The sequence below is a fragment of the Dama dama genome, chromosome 19 (genome assembly GCF_033118175.1).
Source record: "Dama dama isolate Ldn47 chromosome 19, ASM3311817v1, whole genome shotgun sequence".
Taxonomy (NCBI): Eukaryota; Metazoa; Chordata; class Mammalia; order Artiodactyla; family Cervidae; genus Dama; species Dama dama.
This window is the reverse complement of record NC_083699.1, coordinates 82,551,263-82,563,870: the sequence shown is the minus strand read 5'-3', so window position 1 is coordinate 82,563,870 and position 12,608 is coordinate 82,551,263. Positions and strand designations below refer to the sequence as shown.

The following is a 12,608-nucleotide window of genomic DNA, read 5'->3' as shown; positions in this document are numbered from 1 at the left end:
TACAAGGAATTTAAACATTTGTGGAATGGTGGTCTTGAGTTTTAGGTTCCCTTACAACTCTGAGATCCATTGTTTCAAGTAGAGAAGCTTTTTATATTCTCCAAAAAATTGATAGTCCGTTGTTACTTTTCCCATCTATAATGTTACTTTTCCCATCTGTAATATAAAAACAAATAGTACATATATTTTAGAGTTGTGAAAAATCTAATGAAATAGTAGAGATTCTATTCTGAGTGAACTACTGACTTTGAACAGGATGTGATTGTTGTGGGGCCCACTTGGGAAAAAAGATTGCTGATGTATATATGTACTATGAGAATATTTCCTGGGCAAGAGTATGGGTAGTGATTTAGGAATAAAAAGGCAATGTGGGATGTGGCAGTTAGAATTGAACAGAATTAAACCTCTTATTCTGTGTTTTTAAAAATATACATACACTAATTTTTTTTTTTTTGGAGTGAGTTTCAAGCATCTGACTGCTTATGGGTGCCTGAGGAGTTTTAGAAACCTGTAGACAAGGAGGAAATTGGAGTGGGGGAGAATAGATAGAAGAAGGGGCTCAGATGAATGTATGGGAAGCAGTGTTGGTTTGGGTACATGTTGGGTGAGGAGGAGCCTTTGTATAGCTCTCCTGTACTTCCACATTCTTCACGTTAACTTGTAGAGCATAATTTCTAAGCTACTTCTGTGGCAGGTGTTAAACACCATCCTTAGTGTACATGTGGGCTGCCCTTACTGGTATGATGGTCTTTGTAAGTCAGAAGTTCCCTGACTTGCTGGAGGCCATCACCATTTATTTACATGTCAAGGCCAGAAGCCTAGACGGGATCCTAGATGCCTCCTACACCTTCCAAGTCCAGATGATCCAGATGATTCTCTCTCATGACTATACCTTAAATTAGTTTCTTATCTCTCTTGAGATCTAATGCCTCCTCCTTAACTTAGGCTTTCATGTTTCTTAACTCGATTATGGAAAAATAGCAGCCTTCTAACTGGTCTCCTGGCCTCTGGACTGACTTCTTGCTGCACCCCCTGCAAAGCTGCCCTAAGGCTCTCGGTTGCCACCAGAATAAAATTCTGTTTCATAGGGAGCCTTCGTGATCTCATCCCTCGTTTTCTGCCCGCCCTCCAGCTAACTGTTTAGTGTCTTTTTTATTTCTTGAGTGCCCTGTGCTCTGTTACGGTGCTGCTGTTTGCTGTGCTAGAAATACCCTTTCCCCGTTCTTACGTCAGTAACTCTTGTTTATCTCGTAAAACTTAGACCTCATGTCACCTCTTTTTCATCTGTGTCCGGTGCCCTTGTCTTTCACACCCTTATCATATGCTCTTAAGAATATTTTCGTAGTTGATCTTCTCTCCCTCTGAGGTGCTGAGCACGTCAAGGATAGGAACCTCTTTTCATCTTTCTCTGGGTCCCTCGTGCCTGATGTAGCAGCTGGTACTTAGTGCTGGTACAGGTGCTTCGTAACTGACCGTGGAGGAGATGCCCAGGGCACAGCTCAGCAAAGGGGCAGCTTCTGAGCGGTTAGAGCCTCTCAGAGTTAGGGTGTGCTGCTTTAGAGGCAGTGGATTCCTGTGTCTAGAAGAAGTGTGAAAGCATGGGTTGGGTATACTTGACAAACTATTTGGCAAACTAGTTGCACACCTGGGATTTTTCAGATATTTTACTTTGAATAAAGCTGTAAATATGAAAAAATATAAAGTTTTAAATTTGAAAAAATGAATGTAACTCATAGTTTGAACATATAGCTAAGCTTTTTTCACAGCTCATCTGTAGAAGGTATAAGAATTTAGAGGAAAGTACTAGTCATGTTATGTCTTAAAATGTTGCTTAAAAAAGCAAAGCAATGTGTGTATGTTAAATCTAATGTCAGGTTTGACCTCCATTGCAACTCCTAGTTCCAATTGTAGGTCATAATTTCTTTTGTGATTTTAGCACAGTTGTTTAATTGAAGTTTGTCTATTTTAAACGTTAATTTTTGAGTATTTTGTTTATGCATATGGTACGAAATGCGAAAGGCATAGGGGTATATGGTGAAAAATAAATCCCCTACCCCTTTCTAGGACCATCCCCAAGCTGTCTGGCCGCCTAACTCCCCTTCCTTTGGCAACCACTGTTACCTGATTCTGATCTCCCCTTCTAAAGATAGTCTGTACCTGGATAAGCATCTAGATATGTGTATGTATGTGTGTGTATATATATATTTTTTGAAATGATAGTTATGCAAGGGGGCAGGAGAGACATGATGAAGAGTTCTTCACCTGATCTTGTCAGCTCTGGGATGCAGTTAGGAACTTTCAGAAGGAGGGTCATGGCTCCTCGGCTCCAACACTTTGCAATTATTGCTTTTTAAGAATTACCAGAAGATGAGATACTTGCTTCCAAAGATCTTCAGTCGTCTTGGTATGTCACTTCATTGTAGATGTTTTAACATTATCGAAGCTTCTGATAATAGTGTTCTGCGGTGACTGTGTTTTATCTTGCCAAACAGGTTGTGGTCTTCTCAGAGACGAGAGGTGTGTCCTACTCTTGACCTTGTATCACACTGCCTTAGCGAGTGGTTGGTAAATATAATGGGTTAATTGCATTTCCAGATGGGGTAAGAACTCTGGTGTTGCTTTTCTTTCACAGTCTCCTTACTGGTGGTTTTAACAGATAATAAGTTACTTCTGCATTCCGGAACATTCTCCAGTATCCAGGAAAAAAACTTACAATTGCATCTGTTAAGTTTCAGTAGATACTTTAGATAGCTGAGAGGCAAAAATATACCAAAAGGTAGCAGAATACTTACCCCACTCAGTCCCATCCTATAAGCTGTTCCCTGGTTTCAGGAATTCATCATTGTCAGTAGGGTCTGCAGGGAACTTGTCCAGAGTTCCTACAGCAGCCCTGGGGGCCAGCCTGCCGTATCCCCTGCAGAGTGGGGTTTCTGTGAGAAAGGCAGCACTTCTGATAATTTCAGAGAAATTGAAAGGCTGTTGGACTGCAGGCAAAGTGTACTCACTTTAAATTTGTACTGGGTTCCAAGAGGAAGTGGCTTTACTCAGCAGCTGCCTATTTGCAATTACCATTTGTTTCCAAGTAAGGGAAGATTACCAAAAATGTTTATTTCTTAGCTTATTCAAATATTTATATTTTTTTCTTATTTCTTTTCTGAAGTATTTTGGCTCATTCTTTGTTCTGATAAACAACTAATTTTTAGATTTTCTTTGTTCCAGTAGATTATAAATGTTAGCTTTAGAGCAGATCTGATTCTTCAAAGGGATTATTGGCCAGTGAGAGTCCATATAGATCGATGGCATGCCAAAATAGAAAAAAATGCCCTTTAATAATAAGCAGTTTTTAACCCCAGAAACTACAGTTTAAAATTTTATATTCTGAAGATTCCTGAGGGAGAAGAGAACTGCTTTGGAATGCCTTTCATGTTTAGGCAGTCCCTGAAAGGGAGGCAACAGAGGGCAGGCACCATGCTTTCACACTTTTTAGTGTTCCAGGCTGCTGCTGGCCAAAGGGTTGGGCTTCTCAGAAATCCTACTCAGCCGCTTCACCACTTCTCCGCATTCCTCTGATGCTACCCAGCTCCATTCACAAGCCCATTTCTCTACCTTCTGCCCTCACCCCCTGTCACACTGAGGCTCTCCAGTGCTGGTCTGGTCCCTGCCCTCAGCACTACAGTCAGGGCCTTTGACCTTGTTTGCAGCTCTGTCTACTGCCCTAGGGTCCTGGTCCCTGGCTGGCTGTGCCTCTGCTTGGCAATTATTGAGACCTAGAGTAAAGGAGACAGCAAGTGTGGGGAAGCATAGTAAATTTGGTTTTGAATCTGCTGTGTTTGAGAGCTGTAAGATTATTAGGCACATATGTCTAGTAAGTTATTGGGCATATGGGAGAGATTGAAGATGTGGGAGAGAATGAAGATGTAGGAGGGTGAGAGAGACGAGTTGATGATACAGGATCCCATTAGTGGTCTAGCGGGCTAAGGCTAGTATGCTGAGAGAGACGGGTTTATCATTTGGAGAGGAGAATAAATCTCTCCTTGGGAGTGGAGTGCAAAGGAAGAGTGCTCTAACAGATCTGCCTGGAAAGTGAAAAGTGAAGTCGCTCAGTCGTGTCCGACTCTTTGCGACCCCATGGACTGAAGCCCACCAAGCTCCTCCATCCATGGGATTTTCCAGTCAAGAATACTGGAGTGGATTGCCATTTCCTTCTCCAGGAGATCTTCCTGACCCAGGGGTTGAACCTGGGTCTCCCGCATTGTAGGCAGACGCTTTCCCATCTGAGCCACCAAGTCTGCCTGGAGCTGAAAAGAAAGGCAGAAAGGGGGGGCCGGTTCCTGTGTGCCAGGTGAAGGGGCAGGAGCTTTGTCTGAGAGGAGGGAAGCGGGCAGGGCAGCAGGCGGTGAAGCCGTGACTCCCATGAGGTTTGGAGTGAGAAGACTAGGGAGAAGGGGCTGCTGAGCAGGATTAATGGCCGACCCTGAACGTGGGGATCATCTTTGCGTAAGAGCAAATTTCTCTTCTGGTGTGTGGTTTCCCCCAGCTGTGCTGGGCAGCAGGAGTGGCGTGAGAGGTGGTCAGCATTCTGATGACAAAAAGACTGTGTTGGTAGCTAGTCTTTGGGGCACAGTCTATGGGAAAGTAAAACCAGGTCACTGGATGGATAGGCTGGAGAGAATTGAGATAGCGTTATTGGCCATTATATCCCAGCTATGAGCACAGCCTTTGGTTTACGAATGTGCTTCATAAATGTCAGTTGAATCAGAGTGTTGGAAACAAAGAACTGGTTTTGTAGGAATCAGAGATTGTGATGGGATCTTTGATAGAGTGGGATTTTCACATTTGTTTTGGCTATGGAGTAATTCTTCAGTACATAGGAATGCTGAATATTAATATCAAAGCCCCCGGGAAGAAGGCAGGAGACAAAGCGATCCGAGCGCCACGGCCTCTGTGAGTCCTTGTGTGACGCTGATGATGGCGGCATGAGAAATAGCCATTGTGAGTAGAAGCTGCGAGCCTCAGAGGACAGGGGCTTTTGCATGAGGAAGGGAAGTAGAGAAGAGACCTGATGATCCTGAAGAAATGCTGACCCTGCTGTCTAGGCCCTGGGCATTAAGGGTTACAGGGACCAAATGATAGGAAAGCCAGGCTGGAGGAGAAGGCAGGGAAGACACTTGGGAAGAGGCCAACAGTGTGAGAGTCTATTTAGTGTAGTGGGGTTCCCAAGATAGGAGACAATACAGAGGGCTGCAGGATTGTTCTTGGCAGGGCACAGGAAGGCTTGTGTCAGAATCCTGGAGGTCAGGAGCAGGCTGGCCAATATGGGGAAGTGCAGTGGGGCATAGTGTGACCGCTCTGGAATCACTGCTGATGTTACTGGGGTCTGCGTTTATCAGAGGGGACCTGTACCAGACTGACAGTTAGGTGTGTTACTTAATTACTTTATTTGATCCTCATAATGTGATTGTACTAGCCTCATTTTATAAAAACTGAAACTTGGGTAAAGTTAGTACTTTTTCTGATGATCACAGTCTCATGGTTCTAATCCAGTTCTTGCTGACTGTGCTAAATTTTTTTTTTCAGGCAGTTGCCTTTCATGTATTGCTTTGTTTAGAGATAGCATGGATATAGGAATATAGTCAATGCGTTTTCTCAATATTGGTCAATAAGTATTGCTGGAAAGCCTGCTCATTCTTGGCCCAGACTTGCTGGGCTGTGGCTCTCTCACGCCCCCTGGTGGCAGTGGCTGAGTATTGCAGAATGCTAAGGTGAGAGGGAACACTTCTAGCCAGGGAACCACCAAATCACCGATGCGCAGCAGCGAGAACATTTCCTTTGCTATGAACACGGCACTTAACAAATACAACTTCTAACAGTTGTTTGTATATCTGTCTTAACTGTAAAGCAGTGCTTTAATACTTGCATACCCCTATAGCGTTCTGGGCACACCTGAATGTCCCAGTGCCCTGATGCTGGGAAAAGAAGGCAGGAGGAGAAGGGGACGACAGAGGATGAGATGGTTGGATGGCATCATGAACTCAGTGGACATGGGTTTGAGCAAGCTCTGGGAGATGGTGAAGGACAGGGAAGCCTGGCATGTTGCAGTCCATGGGGTCGCAAAGAGTTGGGCATGACTGAGCAACTGAAGAACAACAACAGTGGTGTTCTGGGACTTTCAAGCAGAGTGTGAACAGTGAAATCGAGAGAGGGAGCTATAGTCACTGGATTGATCCCTGCTTGCCCATGGGTTAAACACCTCCTGACTCAGTCAGTGCTCAGGTGTCCATCCTGTCTCTTATAATCTGGGAGGTTACTCTTTCCCTGTTTTCTTTCATCTTTGTTATGTCCTATTTTGTTGGGTTTTTTCATTAGCGCATACCACATTTGAGTATCTCCCATTGAAAAAAAGAAGAAAGATAGGCTTTGAAGTCTCTTCTACCATTACCTAATTACATTCTTTCTAGTTAAGTTTCTTGAAGAATGGTTTCTTGAACCTCTTTCCTACTACTCTTTTCCTAACCCTCTGCCTTTTGGCTTCTTCCAATCCCAGCCTTCACTGGAAGGCGTTGTGACCACTGAATGGGAGAGGGGTGCCCTTCTTATTGTGTCCCAAGGACAGGACAAAGAATATCAGAAAATATAAGACCCCGTTGAGGGTCTTGAAGATGGCATCCATTCTGAATTTCAGCTATTGCTTTGCAGTTTCAGATGTTTCTTTCATGAACATCTTTCTAGCAAAAGGGGTGTGTTTGATATTTGATATTGATTGATGCTGATTGGTTCTATTAAGCCACCTATGGAGGCCAGGTATTGATAGAGAATATTAATGTTCCAGGGACATTTTTCTAGTCATCTCTCTTCCTTTCTGGATTCTGAATCACTTGAGATCCAGAGGTTAGATGGACATCCAAACATTAACTGTATTAGTGATGAAAGCCGGACTAGACAATGTAGCATAGATATTTTATGAGAAATTTGTACCTTGGAATCTACTTGTGAGGTGAGTGGGTCTGTAGATCAGACCTTCATCTGCCAGTCACATACAGGCCCTCAGAGGTTGGCTTTTATCAGCTAGAGAAGACATTGGTGACTAGTCATGGTCTGTAAATTATACATCTCAACTCCTTGGCTCTTCATATCTGTCTGCCTCTCTAGGGCTTCTCTGTCAGTGACTGTGATCCTCAGCAGGATTTCTGAATCCTAGATGGCAGGTTGTGTAGGAGAGTGGTGGTACTGTTCTGGGCCTGGAATAGAGGGTGGCTTACTGGACTGAATTTTTATCCAATTGAAAATTCCTAGGAACAAATGAACAAGCATAACAAAACAGAAATAGAGTCTTGAATATAGAGAACAAGCAGGTGCTTACCAGAGGAGGGGTTGGGGGAAGAGATAGGTGAGGGAAATTAAGAGGTGCAAACTTCCAGTTGCAAAATTAGAGTCAAGGGTATGAAATTTACAGTGTGGAGGGTATAATCAATAACTAAATAATATTATCTTTGTGGTGACTTATCATAACTACTTATTGTGGTGATCATTTTGAAATGTCTAGGAAAAAAATCATTGTTGTAAAACAGGAACTAACATAGTGTTGTAGGTCAGTTATACTTCAAAAACAAACAAATGTACAAACTCATAGAAAAAGAGATCAGATCAGATTTGGTTACCAGAGGAGGGGGACAGGAGGGGAATTGGATGAAAACAATGAAAAGGTACTACAGACTTCCAGTTATAAGATAGGGATGTAATGTACAACCTGATAAATGTAATCGACTGCTGTATGCTATGTATGAATGTTGTTAAGAGAGTAAATCCTGAATTCTCATCACAAGGAAAAAATTTTTTTCTGTTTCTTTAATTCTGTATCTATATGAGATGATAGATATTCACTAAACCTACTGTGATAAGCATTTCGTGATGTATGTAAGTCAAATCATTATGCTGAAACCATTTTATACAGTGATATATGTCAGTTATATCTCAATAAAACTGGAAGAAATAAGTAAAACACACCCTCAAGGCAGTAATCTAATGAGTCATGTAAGAGGCAGCGGTCTGCTGGGGAAATGTCTTAGACTCAGCAGATCTGGATTCTCACTCTGGCTGCTTTGCGTATATTAAACTTCCCTGGCTTGGTGTGTTTGTTAAAATAAAGGAACATTCTTAAGATTGTTTCTGACAATTTGGACTTAAAAAAAAAAAGCTAGATTATTCCTTAATGACCTAAATCAGTGTGGTCAAGCTGTACTAAGCCCTTTCTGTTATCACAGGTCCAGTTTGTTTATTTCTCCATATTACAGGTTGAATATAAGCTGGGATTCCAAGTAGACAATTTTGTGGCTATGGACATGCCCCAGGTCAACATTTCTGCTCAGGGGGAAGTTCCACGCACTTTATCAGGTGAGTCTCAGTGACAGAGTTTAACATGCTGTTTTTAACTGTATCCCCTGTACCTGGACGGGGGCGTGGCGACCCACTCCAGTATTCTTGCTTGGAGAATGTCATGAACAGAGGAGCCTAGCGGGCTACAGTTTACGGGGTCGCACAAGCATTGGATATGACGGAAGGAACCTAGCACGTACGCACACACCCATACCTTCAGAGAACACAGGTGTAAGATGCATAAGTTCTTTAACAAGTGATTTTTATAAATGAGGATTATTTGGACTTCTTAAACACTTTTCTTCTTTTCCATCCCCTTTAGAACCATGTGCACTCAGCTCTTCTCTGTCTCCTTTTATGCATTATTGGCCCTGACCCGAGTCCCTTTGCCTGATACGGTTTTCTTCCATTAGTTCCCACACTGCAGCCTGGATAGTCACTTCCTCAATGCCCCACCCTCATTGTTAGTTGAGTACCTTCCAGATTCTCCAGCTGGTGTGCCGTGTTTAGCATCTGCCCCTGCCTGTCTGTCTAGCCTATTGCTGGATCTGCCCCAGTGCTCCAGCAGTGCCAGGCTGCATGCGATTCTCAGAGCCAAGCCTTTGCCCATGCTGATCTCTGTGTTTGGAACCATCTTTTCATCTTTCCTGCATCTGAATTTCTGTTCATATTAAATATTCTACAAGACTCAAAGTCTTTACTCTTTTTTTCCCTGCCTCCTCTCCCTCCATTTGTTAACTCTTTTCTTCCTGCCCTGTAAGATCTTGTATTTAACTGTTTAAAATTGATCACATTATTTTGTAATTCTTTGTCCTTGTCTATGCCTGCTAGCCTGTGGCCACCTGAGGGCAGGAGCTGTCTTTTTCAGCTGCCTATCCTTGGTGCCTAGTGTAACACCTAAACAGGATAGGCTCTCAGGACACGTCTGAGTAAATGATATGCATCATGTTTACACCAGTTTGTTTTGAGCCAGTCTTTTGAGAAGGGCTCCTGAAGATGTGAGATTTAAAGAAAGTGAAAAGTTTTAAAACTTGAAAGTATACGCCCCAGTGTTATGAAACTTTCTTACTCACTGTTACTAGTAGCATATGTTAATCTAAGCTTTAAGAGAGTATGAGAAGGCTGATTAATTTTTATGGGCTAGTAAAGAAATTCAGAAATGCCAGTATTGTTCATACGCTGATACAGATGGTAGAAGGATGCATTCTAAATTTGTAGAGTCTTAAACTGAAAGGTTGAAAAAAAAAATGCACCAAAGTCTGTTATCCCATTGCTGTGGTAATTGATTAAAGCAATTTCTGCTTAGAAAGGTTTTTTAATTCATAGGTAACATTTTATCAGTTTCATTTACAGCTTTATATTTAATCTCTTCCTTAAGAACAATACATAATTGCATTTTGGTGGTGAAATTGTCTTTCCCTTTTATCAAGTAATTTTTGTGGTTACTGTGTTGATTGTGACTGGTAAGATAGTGGAGTTTGCCTTATGATTTTGTAGCTTTACTATATGGTAATAAGAGAATTTAGGAGACAAATTGGTGTATTAAAAATCATGAGCAAATTTTAAAATAATTCTCTTCCTTTGTCTTGATTTGTTCTTTAATGCTAACTTTTATAGTACTTTATATTCAAAGCTGTGTAGTCTAAATTCTCTGAAAGTTTTTGCTTAGTATTTTATGTAAATGTATTATTTTTTAGTTTTATTGCAACAGAAATAAATTCTAAATTATGGGGCATTAATGTTGATTTTTAGAAAATTTAAATATTTTTTCTTATTTTTTTTTAAACAGTGTTTCGGGTCGAGCTTTCCTGTACTGGCAAAGTAGATTCTGAGGTTATGATACTCATGCAGCTCAACTTGACAGTAAATTCTTCAAAAAACTTTACAGTCTTAAATTTTAAACGAAGGAAAATGTGCTATAAAAGTAAGAAATTTATTTACCAAAGTATGTATTTTATATGATGTGAGAAGATCAAAAATCGATTTTGTCGTCTTTTTACAAATTTGTGATCCAATCTTGACTATAGTTGCAAATAAGAAAAGAGAGCACTAACTGATGAAATTCTGAAATAATCACCATGATAGCTTCTAGTTAGGAATCTCATTTAGGCCCCACTCAATCCCTGCTTTCTCAAAACTTTTGTCAGAATTGGTAAGAATGTTTTCCTTTAGGAATGTGAAATAGCACGAATAGCCGAATAGCCGAAGAGGTAAAGAAATCACAGACTTTAGATAGGGGCCCCTGAGTAATGGTGTGTTAACTATGTTTCCTTTATGAATTACTTTTATACAGAAACATTGCCCTGGGCCCAGAAAAATGTGTTAGAATTACAACTCTGCCCTTGGTGGGGTATTGGAATAGGTTTCCTTTTATTAACCTAAGTTTCAGGGGTTTTTTTTTGTTTTTTTTTTCCATCTATAAAATGGCATAGTAACCTGTTTCAAGAGGTAGGTGGGTTGATTTTAGATTAACCTACTACCATGAAATTTAAAATACTATATGTGGATACTTTACTAATTGTTGATAGTTTTGGCTTTGAATAATCTGTTACTCAAGAAATTGCAGCAGATATGAAAGAGCTTCAGCACATGAGTTCATAGAGCAAGAATTTTAGAATTCTCCTTAAAGGTTATCTAATCCAGCCCACTCACTTTAAGCTCCATAGAGATTAAAGTGACCTGAATTTACCCATCACAGTGGTGGAACTGGTTAGTATCTAAGGTAGAAAAATAAATACTAAAGAAAACATGCTGAGTTTGGGTTTTGCTGAGTGTCAACCATGTTCCAAGTGCTTCACAAACACATTAAACCCATTTAATGCTTACAGCAGCCTGAGGCAGTAGCTTCTCTCATTATCTCCAGTTTCTGAGGAGGAAGCCGAGGCTCCTCCAACTTGGCGAGTCTGACCAACTTGCCAAGGCCGGATAAATAAGTGGTGGAGCTGGGTTGCAAACCTGCGCTTCTGCTTCATTGTCAAACTGTCTCTTAACATATTTCCTAGTCAGAGCTAGTGCTGAGTGTTATGAGAATGCCTGAGGCCAGCAGGTGTTCATTAACCAGAGTTCAAATGGCTAATGTCCAGATATGTGCCAGCAAAAAAGTGGTACTGCATTAGAATGGGCATTTTCTTTTTAGCTCTCATTTAATCTTTTAATTAAGAGTGAACAATTGCTCTCTCTATATATTTTCCCCAGCTTTATTGAGATATAATTGACATATATCACTGTATAAATTTAAGGTGTCAGCATAGTGGTTTGATTTTCATACATTGTGAAATGATTATCGCAGTAAGTTTACTTAGCAGCCATCATTTCATGTGGGTTTCCCCGATGGCTCAGGTGGTAAAGAATCCACCTGCAATACAGGAGACCTGGGTTCAATCCCTGGGCCGGGAAGATCCCCTGGAGAAGGAAATGGAAACCCACTCCAGTATCCTTGCTTGGAAAATCCCATGGACGGAGGAACCTGGCAGGCTACAGTCCTTGGGGTTGCAAACACAACCACTTCATCATTTCATGTAGTAACAATAGAATGAGAAAGCAAAAAAAAGAAAAAAAATTTTTTTCATGTGATGAGAATTTAGTAAATTAGGATTTACTCTCTCAACAACTCTCACATAATCATACAGTTAACATATGTTGTTGAATAACACATAATGTATGCCATGCATACATTGTATCTGTAGTAATTATCTTGTAACTGGAAGTTTGTACCATTTAACTACCTCCTCCAGGTCCTCCTCTTTCCTCACACCTGGCCTCTGATAATATCAAATCTAATCTCTTATGATTAAAAAAAAAATTTAATTCTTGTTCTGAAAATATAAATGAGATCATGGAGTATCTCATAGTCTTTCTCTGTCTGACTTATTTCACTTAGCATAAGGTCCTCAAAGTCTACCTGTGTTGTTGCAAATGGTAGGATTTTCTTATTTTTTATTTTATTGTGTGTGTGTGTATTTTCACCACTTCTTTATCCAGAATAGACATTTTTATAATGAAAAGTTAGCCCCATGTTAGCTTTGGTGTTTTGGTACATTTGTCAGTTATTGCGTATCCAGTTACGCCCGCCCTTTCATGTAATTTTAAAGCCAAAGTGGACTTTAGATACAGAGTGCAGAACAGGTGGTTCCTGGTCCCTCGGGAGGTGGCGCTGCCTGTACGATGGCGCTTCAACTGTTAGTGCTTAAAGGCAGCATGCTGGCCAGGTGTGACGGAGTCTGCGGAGCACACCA

At 41.0% G+C, this 12,608-nt stretch overlaps 1 protein-coding gene across 2 annotated transcripts in view; it reads left to right on the top strand.

Annotated features, from left to right (window-relative positions):
• The window catches only part of RYK (receptor like tyrosine kinase), a 114,093-nt gene that overhangs the window by 29,137 nt on the left and 72,348 nt on the right, over nt 1-12,608 (top strand). For both annotated transcript variants that reach the window (XM_061167626.1, XM_061167625.1), the window contains exons 3-4: nt 8,292-8,391; nt 10,163-10,297. In XM_061167626.1, coding sequence (XP_061023609.1) covers nt 8,292-8,391; nt 10,163-10,297 — 235 coding nt within the window. The remainder of the gene's footprint in view (nt 1-8,291; nt 8,392-10,162; nt 10,298-12,608) is intronic.